Source organism: Agelaius phoeniceus, chromosome 1 (genome assembly GCF_051311805.1).
Source record: "Agelaius phoeniceus isolate bAgePho1 chromosome 1, bAgePho1.hap1, whole genome shotgun sequence".
NCBI lineage: Eukaryota > Metazoa > Chordata > Aves > Passeriformes > Icteridae > Agelaius > Agelaius phoeniceus.
Genome location: NC_135265.1, coordinates 131,730,427 through 131,747,299, shown reverse-complemented (window position 1 = coordinate 131,747,299; position 16,873 = coordinate 131,730,427). Strand labels below are relative to the sequence as shown.

The following is a 16,873-nucleotide window of genomic DNA, read 5'->3' as shown; positions in this document are numbered from 1 at the left end:
ATTTGTCGGTGTCTTTATAGGCTGGGCGTTACTTTACCCCACAGCTGGAGTCAATTTTTAATATTTAAAAGTGGAAAGAAAGCAAAACCTAAACACATACAGATCTGTCTGTTTTAGATTGTGCTTTTCCCAAACATTACTGTTTAGAATTGAACCCTGAATAGATTTCTGCAGAGGCCAGCTGGCAACAGAGAATTAAAATAACTGGGACTGGGTAGACCATATAGAAAGACCTCCTAAACTGCCGTTAGCAGTTTCATAGGTATTCATAGTCACTGCAGAAATAAGTCTAATCTTTCCCTTTTCCTAATAAAGGACATAAGGGTCTATCTTTTTTCTTTTACCTTCATCTCTTTCTCACTCTTTTTGTCTTTCTCTTTTCCTGTCTCTTTCCTTCCCTCTTTCTTTCACTATTCCATTGCAAAGTGCTGTACCGAGTAGGTGTGGTACAGTGCATTCTTTAAATACAGCAGTTGTTGGTTACCATGAGAGCCTGTTGAAGAAACAGATAAATAGACTGAGAGAGATGATGATTTACATCACTCTTGAACCACACACATGCAAAGGAATTAATGGAGAAATAGATGACAAGAAATTTTCTGGTGCCCATCAGCTTTTACTCAGCTAATGAAGAAACAGCTGGAGTCAGAAACAGATCCTATTTCAAAGCCCATACTGTACCTACACTGGAAAATTCAGTCTCCTGTGGTTCATGCTCAAGCTTTGTTAGAAAGTTGTGCCTATCTTACTGCAGCATTAAATGAACTGACAGGCCAGTGCTTAAAGCATAGCTCCAAGGACCAGGATTTGGGAATTTTATTGCATGGTCTGCCAGCAAAGTGCCAAGTGATTTCAAAGCTTAGCACAAAAGTGAGTTACCATCATATGCAGATAATCATGGAATGACTAAGCCCCAGTAAGTGCCTGTACATGTGTTTATAACCTCAAAGGCTGCCACCAAAGACCAGGAAACAGCTCCACTTGGTCCACAGAGAAAGACAGTTAAGCTGGATCTGCTGTGGGCTGAGAGCAGAAGCACAGACACAGCTCAGCTGATGCACGTGAATTACCATCTCCTGTGTCTAAGTGCTGGGAAAAATCACTTTGCTTCTTCATCTGTCAACTACAAACTGCAATGGCATTGCCTGACTCACAAATGTACTGCTGCCATAGGCCTGGGTGAGGGCTCAGAGGCATTTGGAAATTTTTAGTTGCTGTATTATTACTGTGGATCTACTATACAAAAAACCAAAATTCACTAAGGCTATTCCCAACCTCCCTTGTTTCTCTTAGGGAGAGTTATCTGTGGAAGAGGCCACAGCTTCCAGATTCTCAGAGCCTCTCTGTGCTGTAGCAGAGTACACATGGAAACAAGACCATCCCAGCATGGCAAATCAGACGTCATGCACAATTTCAGTCTCCAAGTTGCTGGTGAGTGGCCCTGGCACCCCTGCAGAGAGCCATGGATATGTTTACCAACAAAAGGGCTCTGTAATATGCAACATATGGAGATAGAAAAAACAACTCTAATTGGGAAAGGCACAATCTCATTTGGTAACATTGTTGTACCTCTTAATAGTATTTTATTTATTCTCTCTTCCCTACTGAGTCATGGTGGATGCCAAAAGCCAGGACCACCAAGCAAATCTGGCTCCTTCCCCAAAATATGCCTTGCCTGAGCAGATTCACTCTGTGAAGGATTGCAGGGAGATGTTCTCCTTCAAAGATTTTTATATGATTGGAAGGGATGTTGTGAGATAGGCAAAGAATGCTTCCAGCTGAGAAAGGTTTTAGTTTCCTGCCTGTCTAGTCCAGAGCAAGAAACTTTTTGGCTGTCTTTGTGAAGCTGATGTCTGCAAACCACAAGGCATTTAGTTCAAACCTCAGCTGTGAAAATGTGCACAAAAGGAGCATTTTATTCAGCAGATGGGAGACATCTCTGTTTGAGGAAGGCAGCTAATTCAGGGTCTGGCCAGCAGCTGGCAGTCCTGGCAAATGATATATATTTTAAAATATCAATTCGTGGGATTTGACATCCCCATCATGAATTTTCACATCCCTTCTTTGAAGATCAGCGCAATTATGAAAGGTTTGCATTACAAACCTTTGAGGATGAGAAAGAATCCTCAGACCAACTCCTTGCTCTTAGGGGCATCTGGTCTGGACTGGTCAGGCTCTATCATGATGGGAATAGTTTATCTCTCAAAAATCTGTGGGAGGTGAGAAAGGTAGTACAGATTGCTGTAGTGGCTAATAGGAAACACCAGTGAGGAGGGCTCATTCCTCCATATCCTAGATTCTATGTGCATTCTTTGACAAGAAACACCTTACTCGCTCTAGAGGCTACCCTAGTCATAGAAAATATGCCAAGGAGTATTCCTGACAGAACTATACTTCATGGGAAAGTCTTTTGTTTCTACTCCTGCAAAGTTCCTGTTTGAAAAGTCTCTTATTCATTCAAGCTTTCACCAAATTAAACAAGCAAATCCCTGCCTGGATTCTGGGCAGTCTACACAAAAGCAGGGCCCCTCTCTTGGGTCTGTGATGCTGGGCCAGCCCAGAGAGCCGGGTCTGCCACGGGCTCTTGGCAGCTGGGATTTCTGCTTGGAGGAAGGGTCCAGATGGGGCTTCTGCTTGGAGGCAGGGTCCAGCTGGGATTTCTGCTTGGAGGCAGGGTCCAGATGGGGCTTCTGCTTGGAGGAAGGGTCCAGCTGGGGCTTCTGCTTGGAGGCAGGGTGGCTGTGCAGCGAGTGGCGCTGGCAGGCAGCCTTGGCCTGCAGGACAGAGAGGGGGTGCCAGGCAGCACATCCTGAGCCTGGACACCCAGGGACTCCAAAAAGGGAGAAGCTTGCAAGTTCTGCCTCAGAGAGGGTCTTGGCTCCCTGTGTCCAGGCAAGGATGCTGGGATCCCACAGAGCCTCAGGTGGAGCTGGCCAATTCCCAGCTGCACAGCCAGGACCTGGGAGGACTGAGACAAGCCCCAGTGATTCTGTCTACACAGGAAGATAGGAAGGTGGGACTATTGCAGCTCCTGAAAGTAACCAGGAAAGGCAAGGAAAAAAGTTTTTGGGCCAATTTGTTCCAAGACAGTGTTTTACAATTTTTTTTCCTCAGATTTTCTAGGTTTGGATTGCTTCTAGTGACACAACAAAACTCACATGCTAAAATGACTCGCAGTACTAAAATGAGGAATTTATTCCAAACTAAAGAGGCCACCTAAGAGAGATCATCCCCTTCCCTGGCATACACACAGACTTCTTATGAACTGCATCCCAGTGATATTTGCATGAGTTACGTGCTTGACTACGGAAAAGGAAATTAATAGACTTGGACTGGAGCTACCTTTTTTGTGAGAATGACACAAATATTGCCAAATTATTCCAAAATTTTCATGTCTATGCAGTAGTTCTCAAAATTGAAGAAATGAAAGAAAAACACTTTGTGGTGTGCAATGAGAGCACAGGAGATGGAAAAGTATACAACAAACAAGGAAAAATATATAAAAAATGAATTCAGACATAAATATAAAGGATTCTGTCTCTCTCAGGCCCCAACCCATTTGATTCACAGTGTGTGTGTGCCAACTCTTTTCATGTGCACTCTTTCAACTCTTTTTTTCTCTCTAGGGCAAGGGCAACACAGATGTAGAGCCTAAGAATAGGAGGATACTTTTACACCATGCAGCTGAATCTTGTGTGACACATAAAATCTCAGGAGCTGATCTCTGCATCATGTCTCAAACTTTTTGTTGAACACGTACCTATGGAGGCTTAACAACATAAACACCTCCCTAAATAAATTGCTCCAAAGTTAAATGCTCCCCAGTATCACAAATGTGTCTGCATGCATTTTCCTTGTTAGATATGTTTTTAAAATGGTGTGCCAAAGGAAAATATTTAAGGTAAGTTATCAAGTTTTGCTCAAGATTTAGATATAGCAATGTTCTCACCTCTCTGGTGTCTGAGAAGTTTTGACTTGGATACATTTCTGTAGAGAAAATATCAGAAAAATAAATATGGAACAGTTTTTTACTCTTGATGAAGAGCACAAGCAAAGGAGCTAGAAATGGATTTTGTAAGAACCTGAGTGGAGGCTCAGGGTCACTTTCCCCTCAGCTGTAAATAGTTGCCATGTGGTATAGGTGAGCCTTCCCAAAAAGCAGAAGACACCTCTATATAAGAGGCAGGGTCCCTGAAAATATGTCCTCATCAACAGAATGATTCAACAATATGCAGGGACAGGGCACTTCCAACAGCAGCAAAGAAATCAGCCTTCCCATTCCTGGCAAAATATGACTGAAGCACTTGGTGCTCTTGCTGAGTATGAAGCAAAGAGCATGAACCTTTAGAAACATCCTTTTGCTTTCCTGTGTCTGTTTTATGACACAAGTAAGGGGATGCCTAAGGGGTCTTAGCAACACTTTTATATTCCCTTTCAACAGTTTATTTTTAAATAGGGCCAAACAAGTGGTTGTCCATGTTTCAGTTATCAGGATTGGAAGCTATAAAGCACTGCAGCGCTTAAATTCCTGGATGAAATCTTGGCTGCACTTATTCATTGAGGCTTTTTCTATTTACTTCAACAGGGTGAGAACTGCACAGCTCTTACTTGCCTGAAACCACAGAGAGACTATCTGCACAGTTGGCTGCAGGAGGCTTTCACTGAGCTATTTCATGGGATTTGGGGATTGCTGCCTCATGAAAGGGATTCTTCATGGTTTCTCACTTGGTAGATCTGTGCTGTGTTTAAATTCTGCCATCAGATATGCAGGAATAAACTCCAAAGGGTGAGGTGTGAACATCTACCTCAGGGCAGAAATTGCTTCTTTTGATAAAAAAAATTCCACATGTTGTGTGGGAACTCCTGGACTTGTTGTTGGACACCCCCAAGCTGTGTCCTTCTTCTGTATTTGGGCAAAGAGCTGCCTACAGATGATTACTGCACCCTCCCACACCCCAGCAATACCTCCACAAAAGAGGTGTAGGCAGACCCTGCTGTGTCCAGGTACCTGGGGTGAATAATAAGGGACTGTGTCTGAGTCACATCACACAGCCTGGCCACCACTGCCTGTGGAGATGACTGGTGATGCTCCACTGCAGGGCTTCTTTTTGCTATTCTTTATTTAATGCTAACCCAATCTATGGGGCACATATATTCCAGGGACACTGCCTGTGAATGCAAATAGGATCTGCAAAGTGAGAGTTCCACTTTTCTGCATAGTGCTCCATTTTTTGAATTTATTGTCTTGCTGAATTACCAGTCATTGACAGTGTTTAAGAGCACCCAACTTATATATCAGATGCTCCAACAATACATCTCAAAATGTTTCACAAGGCAACAAGAATCTTTTTTATTTCTATAGCCCCTGGAATTTCCACATTTCCAATTTAGCTCACGGCTTTATATGATCTGATACAGGAGAAAAAGACAAAGAGAGAGGTCTTTGTCTGCTGCTGTAACCTAAGAGGACATCTGTGCTGTAACACACAGGAGAACCTGCAAGGAAGAGTTTGTGCAGCCAGGTCAGTGAAGAGAGAGCCAGCAGCTGTGTGGGCCCAGCCCCACACTCATGCACAGCTGCACTGAAACCGGCCTTGTCTTTGAGTAGGTGTAGAAAAAACTAAATTTCACCTACCTCCTTATGGCAGTGGGGGAGCCACAGAGGGTGATTCATAGGACCTAAATAAGGCAGTAAGCAGGCAGCTGCCTGGAGCTAGTCAATAGGAACATCAAGCACAGAAACACAAATGGAATTTAGCCCCAGTTGTCTAATATAAAAGATCTGCCAGGGACCAACTCACTGCTTGGGTGGTTCTTCTGATGGTAGTTTGTGGTTTCAGTTATTACTTTCAACAAAGGAATGAGGATAATAAAGATTTCTGAGTCTAATTTAATCTTGGGAGGCTTGTAAAAGTTATATTCTGTACCAGCTTTGTGTTAGGCACAATCCAGTGGCTTTTATTTGCCTTTATACCCTTGACTTCTGAAATATGCACAGTACGTAGAGATAGCAGATTCTACAAAAAAAAATACAAGGATGAAATTCACATTTATTCATTTATTCTGTGCTAAAACACCATATCAAAGGCCTGTCAGAAGAAAGTTTCTTGAAAACAAATCACCTCAGACAGAGCTGGATCAAAATTTTACTTTGCATTTAGAGTCAGACACTGAATCTAAAAAAAAAGGAAGAAAAAAAATCTGTACTCACATGACTAGCAAATAGGCCAGAACATTTTTTAGATAAATTATGCTCTTCTGTCAGCTATTGTGAAATGAGGAAAACCTACGCATGCTTGTAAATAGATCCCACTTAGATGGAAGGAGATCTCGAAATGCACTGTGACTCATACAGCATAAAGATGCAAGGATGGGTTGTACACTGCACAGGGCTGGAGTTTCTTTCAGCATTATATATTCACAGACATGTAGTTATACAGTGTTACAGAGGAGCATTGATAAGAGCCCTGAGGAAGGAGAGTGGCTGTTTACTGGGTGGATTTTGAGGAACAGAGATCCAATCATCATTTTACTTTCCTTCTCAGTAACTACTAATCAATCTGATAATTATTAACAAAATATTTTTAAAGCTCTGGATGGTCTAAATTTACAAAATAAGGAAGGAATATATATGGCCATCCTCAGAACACCATACTGCATATGAATCTGTTCACCAGTATAATATAGGACAGCTTTTCTTCTTCTGCTTCCTTATAGTTATGAATACTCAGAAATGAATTGCTTATAGGCTTAAGTGCATGCTAAGTGCTTTGCCCAGCTGCTGCTCTTCTTAAGTGCTTTGCTCCATCTCAGTTGACTTTGGGCTCAATTACTCATCTGTCTTCCCCATGATTTTGGCATTTAATCTCACAGTCAATGTCTACATGGCTCTGAAAGGGGATGGACTCAGCAGCCCCTGCATTCTGTATCACCTGGCTGCTACAGTGACCACTGGCCAGCCACTTCTGTTGGCTGCTGACCATGTGGATGTGTTTGGACTTGTATTCCAACATCTCCCAGAGCATTTGTGTGGCTTGAACCTCTGATCATGTCAAAAAGTGTAGGAGTAGGGGTGGCTGGCACAACCCTGCTGGATGGGAGTACCGATACTGCTGTTACAAGACAGTAGAAATGTAGTCCCAGACGCACAGATCTTATTTGAAGCTTGTTTGAGCTGGGAGACAGGAATTATTCATGACCTTCTGAGCATTTAGAGTATCAAATGAGTTCCACTTGTCAAATCCAAATATAACACTGATATATTTTATACATTTTTCACATTATTCCATAGTAATGAGAACTATAAACATCCTTTTTTAAGAACTGAAATATGAGATTTTTGGAACATGAATTTCTGGCAAATTTGGTAAGGAAGTTGCCTGGAGCACTGAATTTGGCCAATGAGTATATCTGCAGGCTTTTGAACCAGAATGGGGCAGCATCAGCAAAGATTACAGGGAAAAAACCAAAGAACTTTGCACACTTCTATCCTGGGAACCTGCTTTCAGCTCCATCCATCGATCAGGACATGCTTGAATGCTTCCTGTAACTGGGCTCCAAAGCAACACAAATCATTTGCTCCAAGGGAGGGAAGAAACTCCTGAGACCTCTGCAGCCTGAATCTTGAGCATCAAATGCTAACACCATTAATTCCTTCCAACTGAGTTAGCAAAGCCAGAGCTATGCAAACCCTTGTGCATGAGCAGCTCACACTGAACTCATTTCAGAATGCTGGGGCAAGTCTACTTGGAGGCCAGTAGTATTCACCAGGCAAGTCAGGCAGTGCCAATTATTCCCCATGCTGTGAATCAGAACACAGTCCTTATGTTACAGATTTCATGATCACAGCCCATGCTTGAAAAGGCTTAGAAATGCAAGGCACTGCTTACAGGCTCTGGCTCTGTGCAGGGTTTTGGTATGTGAAGAACACCTATTTTCATTGGAAGAGACTTGCCAGCAGCAACTGACAAATTCTGGCCCCCCTTAATTTTGTTTGCGTAAGGAAAATTTTAAATCTATTCTTTGACTTGGAAAATAACTGAGCATGAGTTTCTAATTCATCTTGCCCTTCAAGGAGACAAATTAATGAAGCCTGGTAATACATTAGTCCAACACTCTCTTTTCTCTTATTGACAAAAAAATATTTACATAAAAAGAGGTTAAAAAATGTTGTCTGCCCATTCAGCTGGTGCTTGCATTTCTTGAGTTACGAGGTGCATACATTGTGAGCCTGGAGGGATGCAGAATTCTGAGTGCATTTCAGTGCCTTCCACTCATTTTGCCATTGAGATATTTGCTGACAACCTAAAAGGGTGGAGGCACCTCTGCAGTTCTCTTTGGAAGCTTTTATGGTTTATTTTGTGTTTGTGTTGTATTCCAGGCACACAGCTGTAATTTTTCTACTGTTCTTTTGATATTATTACTGGCAGTGAGTTCATTTCCTTACCCAAACTGGTTGTGGCCTGTTTGTAGCCATCCCCTATGCTCACCACATTTCAGTGCCTGAAGAGACAACCCACAGTCTGCGCCTCTGTGCCTCCTGAGTGGAAAAGGGGAACACTCACCCAACAGCCCTACTTGCCCCTGTCACAGACAAGTGTCCTCTCTGGCCCCTGCAGGACTGTGCTGCCCAGGGACCATAGAGGTGGGCAGCAGAGATCCCACAATGTCCCTGCAGGGCAGGCAGGGCCACCAGCAGCTGCCACAGGGAGATCTGGCACAGCCACTAGCTGGGGACAAAAGTCACTTGTGTTTCCCCCAGGCCAGACATACCACTCATGGCCCATTGCTGGTGGACAGGGCTGCTGCCTCTGCCCAAGCCCATCCAGCAGGAGCAGCTCAGAGCCAGGGAAGCTGGCAAGGAGTCTCTGTCCTCTTTCACACCAGACCGTGTCACCCAGCTCGTGTTCCCAGACCTTTGCTGCGATTTCCGAGCCCCAAGGTCTGCGCGAGCTCCCCATGTGTCACCACTCGTGCGCTGGGGCCAGCTCGAGGAGGGGCTGGGTTTGGCTCCAGCCAGGGCCACAGCTGAGGCAGCCACACCCTGGCCTGCACCCAGCTGGCATGGAGCTGCTCCCCCAGTGTCCACAAGCACAGATCTGGCTGAGAGCCAGCATGCTCATACAGCCAGCCTGCTCTCTTACCTGGGCTGCTAGGAATGCCCGTGACAAGGTAGCTCACTCACCCAGGTTCCCCTGTTGCTTGCCATTTGGATTCTTGCCCCAGCATTTGACACACCCAAAGCTGTCAAACACTCAGGAGATATACTGGAAAAATAGAAGTAATTAAATTAGTTTAAGTTGGAGATTTTAAACAGATCAATCAAGGCCTTCACTGTCACTTTGTTTCTCCGTTGTCTGAGGCTGTGTGGGCTTCATATTCTGAGTCCTTTCTCTACTGTCCTTTCTTTTAAAGAAAGCCTAAGATTCTCACTCATACTTTCTTCTGCAGCTTTTAAAAAACCCCAAAACAGTAAACAAATTTAATGAGATTTGTGTTAAAATCAGTGTTGGCAGCACTGTCTCATTTGTTGAATTTTTCCATGACATGGAGTAACTTTGCTAACCCAGAATATGGAGAAAGATGTAGTTTATTCACAGAAGCACAGCCTGGTCACTAACTGCCCTTTATTCCAAGCTTTTATTATATTGTTAGATAAATTCCCTTGGCTGTCATATGGATGAGAAAAATGAACCTTTGCTTCATGGGTGCATAACTTCTTTGAGCAGATAAGCCACTAAGACCCATTGACATCATCCTGTCATAACCCCTCCAAACCTCTCCCACAGTCCTCACATCACATTTATAGTTGAGGAAAAGCTCTAAGCACCAGAGTTCCTCTGCACAGAGCTGAGCTCTCAGAAGAGCTACCACATTGATTTATACATATATATATATATATCCTGTATTTTCAACAGGAGGGTATCACATCCTCTAGAGAAGACAGCATTCAATGCTGAATATTCACTGTCAGCAACAGTACTTTTAAACTTTCTGTGAGGGGGAATTTTTTTTTAATTCCTCAGACTTTTCCTCGAGAAAGATAAATGAACTTGGTGTAAAATTTCCATATTTTAATAGCATCCATTTTATGTTCAGGCTCAGGACTTAGAATAATCAAGTTAGTTTCATTTTTGTTTATTGCTCATTTCTGCTCAATTTCCTCTCACTGCCTTTCCCACAGTAACCTAGCATGGCAGGGCTCACTCTGGCTGCAGATTCTACAGGAAAATGGTTAAATTGAGTTAAAATTTGTTTCACTAAAAATACACTCACAGTTCATACAAACCTATTTATTGATCCTCTTTTCGAATAGCTTTACCTGTGACCTAACTGAACTAGACTACAACCCTCAAAGCTTTAGATGATTTAGATTTTCCCAGATATTGCTTACTGTCTGTTTCTAATTCATATGTATGTTTCTGATCTATGACAACTGGCTGTTTTATTTTTAATATCATGGCTGCACATGAGCAATAAAGGGTGGCACTTCTTCAGAAACCCACAAACTAGCAATAAATTTCTTCAGTTACAAAGGAAAAGAGCAGAGCCTTACTGGCAAGGAGAAATCATCAAATCTGGGGGACAAAATTCAAAGTGAAGAAAAGGGTCTTCACATGGTTTGCAACACACATGCAAATATTTTTTGGCCACTCAAAAGTTTTTTGCATTTACCAGCCAAGTGCTACACAGCAAATTCCAGTTCCAGTGGTGCTAACAGAATAAGTCCAGCACTCCAAAGGTAGCCTAAAACTGGCTTAATGCAGCTGATTGCCTTCTGTGGTGGCATGACTGGCTGGGTAGATGAGGGGAGAGCAGTGGGTGTTGTCTTCCTCACCTTCATCAGGCCCTTGGCACTGCCTGCCATAACCCCCTCCTAGGCAAGCTCAGGAGCGTGTGCTGGGTGGGCAGAGGAGGTGGTTGGGCACTGCCTGGAGAGCAGAGCTCAGAGGCTGTGCTCAGACACAGGGCCTGGCTGGAGGCTGCAGCTCAGGGTGCTCCTGGGGTCAGTGCTGGGCCCAGCCTGTTCACCTCACTCACCATGACCTGGATGAAGGCACAGAGTGTCCCCTCAGCGGGTTTGCTGGTGGTTCCATAGTGAGAGGAGTGGCTGGTACCCCAGAGCCTTGTGCTGCTGTTCAGTGGCACCTGGACAGGCTGGAGAGAAGTTCAGGAAAGGCAAGTGCAGAGTCCTGCCCTGGGGAGGGATAAACAGGAAGGAATAAGCCCATGCACCAGCACAGACTGGGGCTGAGCTGCTGGAAACAGCTCTGTGGAGAAGGACCAGTGGGTCCTGTGGACAACAAAGTGTCCATGAGCCAGAAGTGTGTGTGCCTTGTGGCCAGCCTGGGGTGGCAGCAGGAGTGTGGCCAGCAGGCCAAGGGAGGTGATCCTGCCCCTCTACTCAGCCCTGGTGAGGCCACATCTGGGGAGCTGGGTCCAGTTCTGAACTCTCCAGTTCAAGAAATACAAGGAACTCCTGGAGCAGGTCCAGTGGAGGGCTGTGAAGAGATGGCTGGGAGGGGACCTTATAATTGCATCCAAGTATCTTAAGGGCAGGTATTAGGAGGATGGGAACAGATTCTTTTCAGCGGTGCCCAGTGACAGAACAAGGCACAGGCACAATATGAAATGCCAGTTGTTCTGTTCTGTCTAAATATGAGACAAAATATCATCACTGTGATAATACACTGTTCTAGGTAAGGGAAACAGAGGACACAGAGAACAGGCTGCCCAGAGAGGTTGTGGAGTCACCCTCTCTGGAGATATTCAAAACTCACCTGAAGTCAATCCAGTGCAGCCTGCTTTGGGTAAAGATGTTTTAGAAGGGAGGTTGGACTAGATGATCTCCAGAGATCCTTCCAACAGCAACCATAGGTTCCTTCCAACCCAAACCACTCTGTGATTGGAGAAGAACAGAGAAGGTCACATGGAGAGCTACGAAAATCTGCCTAAGTCTCTCTGGCTCTTAGAGAAGTAGAGGGCATTTCACAGGGAAAACTCTTTCACAAAAGGCAACCACAGATGAGAAGGTATTGTCCTGGGGCTAAACAGGTACCCAGAGGACAGCACAAGACTGTAAACCCCCATTGTGTGACCTTTTCCCAACTGAAGAGATGGTAAATAGCAGTGTCCTGCACAGTGGCACCGTGCCTGCCCAAGTGGAGTGAGACAAGCAGCTGGAGCACGATGGTGGCTGCAGCTGCTCTGGGTGGGCTCTGGAGGGGGAAGCTGAGCCTCAGCAGGTTCTGGGAGCTGCTGGCCATAAGCTCATGGCTAGGACCCCACCACCAAGACACACACCGAGCAGTTATTCTCTCTACAGAGTGGGGGGACATTACATTTTAAATTTCTAGCTCTGATCAAGGTTTATTCAGCAAGGTTGCAACTATATGAGAGTAAAGAGCAGTTCTATTCCAACAATCCCACTTTTTTTTTATCACATCTTGTCTGTAAAGGCAAAGTGTATTATAAATAATAGACTTCAGCTTTGGCAAGTTATTAGACCTAATGTTACACAATGCTCTGATGGTAGTGTTAGAAAATACCAATAAAGTGAAGACTAAGCTGCTGAGCAACCAACACATCACAGTGACACTGATTATCAAATCAGGCTGGCTTTATTAAGGCTCTGTCAGGCCGAGTGCTGAGTCTGGCACTGTTTGATATCTCCACTGGTGATCTGGAAGCATAAAATCATTGCTAATAAGATATTTGGTAACAGAAAAGTAAATAGTTGTGTGGGCTGGAAGTTATGCAAGACTGAGACTGTGCTCATTCTGTCTAAACACTCCTTAATACATTGTACACTGCTAAACAAGGAATGGAGACCAAATCTTTGAAGAGAGGAGGTATCCTAGTCTGGGGTGGGTGACTCAGAATTGCTCCCAGTAAAGAAATACCTTACCAGAAATTCCCTGTGCAATATTGAAGAGGAATTGATGGTGAGCAAAACTAACTGAAGTCTGACACAGAGTGTGGGCACCAAAACCATAATACTGTGTATCATCAACATTCTTTTTCTCAAGTTTTTTTGAAGGCTTCAGGAAAACTGAAGAGGATGCAAAGAAACATGAAAATATTGAAGGGCCAGGGAAAATGCTTAAAGTTGAGAGACTTAAAGAGATCAGCCTGATTTAAAAGAAAGAAAGAAAGAACTATTTTACAGGCATGTTAATGAAAGAAAATACACAGTCTGAAGGGGCACTTCTCATAGAAAAAAGCATAACAAGAACCATGAAGAGGAGATGAAGCCAAATGAATTCACACTGGAAATAAAGCACAGAGTCTTAGCAGTGAGAACAATTAACCAGTGGAAGCAAAAAAACTGGAAAGGAAGGATTTTCCATAATTTCTTCCTAATGTCCCCTGTTCAAGTCTGAATTTGCTTTTCTGCATGCTAAATTTTCGTTTATAAAAAAAAGCAGTTGGACTCAGACTCAGTGGGAAGTAATTGAAAATCTGGAGACAGACAAGAGGTCAGGCTCAACTGGCAGCCCCTTCCAGGCTTAGAAATCCCCTATGAACTGAGATGCTGTTCCCTATGAACAGCACCTATGAACTGAGCTGCTAAAAACTTTGTCTCAGCTCCTAACAAGTGTAATAAGAAGAGAGATGTTCTTGGAATGGATAACTTTAAGGGGTTTTTTCATCAGTAATACATATCACTTAATGGAATCTAAAATGAGGTGACAGATACCAACAAAAACATCACTGATTGAAATTGTTCAGATGTTTGTTATAAGCCTCTGCTGTTATATTTCTTTGTTTGTACATTTGCCAAAGGATTTCTTGGCATGCAAGAAGAGATTTTGTGCCTTTTTGTAAGAATGGGAAGAAAGCAGTGTTTTTATGTAGATGATGCAGACCATATTGATTGCAGTAGTCAATTTACTAGAGAAGCAAGTCCAAAATGCATGCCATGTAGTTGCTTAGGGATTATAGTCAGTTGTAATTTTTCTGCTAATTAAAGTTACTGTAGAAATAACAGTATTTCTATGTTGATTTTATTTCAAGAGCAATGAGATTGCATGTCTAGTGCACAGCTTTATTTGACAGAGAAGCTTGCATCTGTATTATATCACTGACAGCTAGAGCATTTGCATGCAGAATACTAGGGAAAGGTCATGATTACCTAGAGAAACATAAATGTGTATGCACTTACTGGCTTATTTGACTTGGAAGCTTATGCCTGGATATAGATGAGGAGTGTGTTGCCATAGGTAGGAATTTTTCTCAGAGAGGATTGTAATCAATTTGTAATTTTTAAAGAAAAGTATGAATGTATAGGCAATCTACAATTCTTGCCTTCAGCTGGCTTGCTGGTCTGTGTTGCATTATTTAAGCAGCAGCTGCCTGTGAAGATGCTGCTGATTCTGAAAGAGCAGGTTTTATGTCAACAGATTGAATAATAATACTGTGTTCAAGACTCTGCTTCCCACTCTGATCAGTCTGAATTCTTCAGGAAAAGAACATGTTCTTGTGTGTAGATACCATCTATGTCTCTCTTCTTTCAGTGGATAATAAAAAACATTTTCCCAAAGCTGGCTTCATCAGAAAATGTAGCAGCAATTGCACTGTAAGTCTCAAGCTCCAGAGAGGGGAAAAGTTCACCTCCCCTGGTAAAGCTCAGCACGCCTCTGAAATCATCCAGGCTCTCAGCTCTAACTGCCTTTCTCTCCCCCACATCACAAAAATAGCCTTTGAGTTCAAAATGATCACATACTCATCTTACATAAAATGTACAGGTTCCCAGAGAAGCTTGTGTCCTATTTGCTGAGGCATTTACAGAATTATTTCAATGCTTGCACATGATGGAAAAAAATCAGCACTTGTGTTAGAACTAAAGCAGAGGCTCATAATGATGAGAAACATAACATTAGAAATAATGATGGGAATTGCACTTTTACTGAGGGACCATTGAAAATACAAGTGAGCAAATGAAACCTAGTTGCAAAAGGAAGCTGGAGTTCCAGGTGTTATGCCTATATTGCCTAGCAAGCCTGGGCTTTCTTTGCTAGCCTGCCTGAGTTTCTGGTGTTGGATGTCCTGCAGGTCCACCTGCTCCCACTTTGCCTTCTGGAGTTAACTGAGTAGTTGTGCATTACCAACATCAAGGTGCAACTGCTCAGCTGGGGCAAGTGGCCACATGAGCACAGGATTTGCCACTGAATTAGTCTTCCAGCCTAGTGCCTTGCTTTAGGCATGACAGGGTTTCTCTGGCAAATATGTTCCTGGAGAGCACTCATGCCTGCAGCACTGCTGGTCATGAGGCTGTGGGAGGGTGCAGGAATCCCTTCACTGGAGCAGTCTTCTTCTCTGCCTGGTCTGGGTGGACTGCCAGGCTTAACTCTCAGGAAAATGCTCTGAAGAACCTTCCCCCATCAGAGGATTCCCTGTCTTCTTTCAGACCTTGTTTTTATTCACACAAATCTGTTTAAAACCAACTCTAAATCAGAAGTCATGTCAGCTTCCTGTTTCAAAAGAACTGAGATGTCCTAGGAGGTGGCAGTGCTAGTGCACTCACTGCATCTCAATGAGAGCCAGGCAGTGTGAGCCAGGCTGCTTGGGAATCACATTTTGTCCTCTGACACAGCCAGGACCCGTGTACTCAAGTCTTTTAGAGAGCCCAGCCCCAGAATGAAATCTCCTTGTTGGCTTTTCTGGAGACCAGGTGATTTTCCAGCTTCAATCCACACCCAATACTTTGAGAGGCAGTTGATTAGTCACAGAGAGGGAATAAACACTACTTACTATGTTGAAAAATCATCTTTTACCCTATATTGTCAAAAGAAAGAGGTTCCCAAGAACCAAATAGGAAATGTGATTTGCATTAAATGCAACCTATTAGTCCTCTTTAATTTAACTAGGAAAGACAGTATCCTGCTTTCAATGTTTCACTGTGGTTCAGATATTTATCCCAGTAAATCATAGCAGGGGGCTATTTAATCAGCAGAAACCAAGCTCAGAGTTTGCAAACAGACCTTAAAATAAAAAACATAGAAGTGGGTTAGACTGAGCAGGCAGCTTGGCATTCCTTAACACAGAGGCAATTTGTTTTCATAACTTCTGTAGCTACAGCCTCTCACCCCTCAGCAAATAAGCACCAATCAACCTGCAGGGAATCATTAGCTCAAAACAATTGCCAGCAGATTTCTTTCAGGTCTCGGGAGTGCTGAGAATTGCAAAGCTTATCATTATCATGCAGCATTCACTGCATCTTTAACCTTTCCAAAGGCAGCAGCAGAAAGCAACAGAGAGCCTTTCAAAAATCTTTTAATAGCTGCTTCCTCTGTATGTGTTTATAGTGACCATTGCTGTTGCAAAAAGCTTTCTAAAGTACTCCAGCCCTCCCTGGAGCAAAGGCTGGCTGGTGCTGGGCATTGTAATAGCAGCACATTGTTTCACAGGTGCAAAGTCATTCTAAAACCTTTCCTTTTCCTCCCTCTGGAGACCAGAGCTGGCTATAACTCTCCACATCAGCAGGCCAAGCCTGGTGTCATTCCTGCAGGTGTGGTTTCAGCACAGTGCAGGGGGATGGGAATGTGGGGCTGGGAATTGCACTGGCAGCTTGCTAAAGCTGAGTCTCTGCACTAGGGACTCTCTCATTAGAATCACCATGCTGGCTGAAGAGTAGCATTTTAATGACATTTGCAGATGTCACTCAAACCATGGGGGGCTTTACTAATTTAAACAGGGCATTTTGGCTACATGGCTTAGTGCACTTGATGCTCTGTGCCTTCCAAAGTGTGGTCCCTGAGAACATTTTTCCCTGGTGAACAAAAAAGTCCAAACCCTCCCTAGCAGCTGAGACTACTTAGTAAAACTGAGGATCAGGGACAGCAGGGACTAGTTAGTGGATTCTAATCTTCTG

General features: G+C 43.5%; 1 protein-coding gene across 1 annotated transcript in view; it reads right to left on the bottom strand.

The window, feature by feature from the left end:
- Positions 1–11,896, bottom strand: part of NIPAL2 (NIPA like domain containing 2) — an 81,029-nt gene extending 69,133 nt beyond the window's left edge. Inside the window, exons 1-3 of the mRNA XM_077187609.1 lie at positions 11,781–11,896; positions 11,041–11,197; positions 9,185–9,266 (exon numbers count right to left, since the gene is read on the bottom strand). Coding sequence (XP_077043724.1) covers positions 9,185–9,266; positions 11,041–11,096 — 138 coding nt within the window. The 5' untranslated portion in view covers positions 11,097–11,197; positions 11,781–11,896. The remainder of the gene's footprint in view (positions 1–9,184; positions 9,267–11,040; positions 11,198–11,780) is intronic.
- Positions 11,897–16,873: the final 4,977 nt, after the last annotated feature.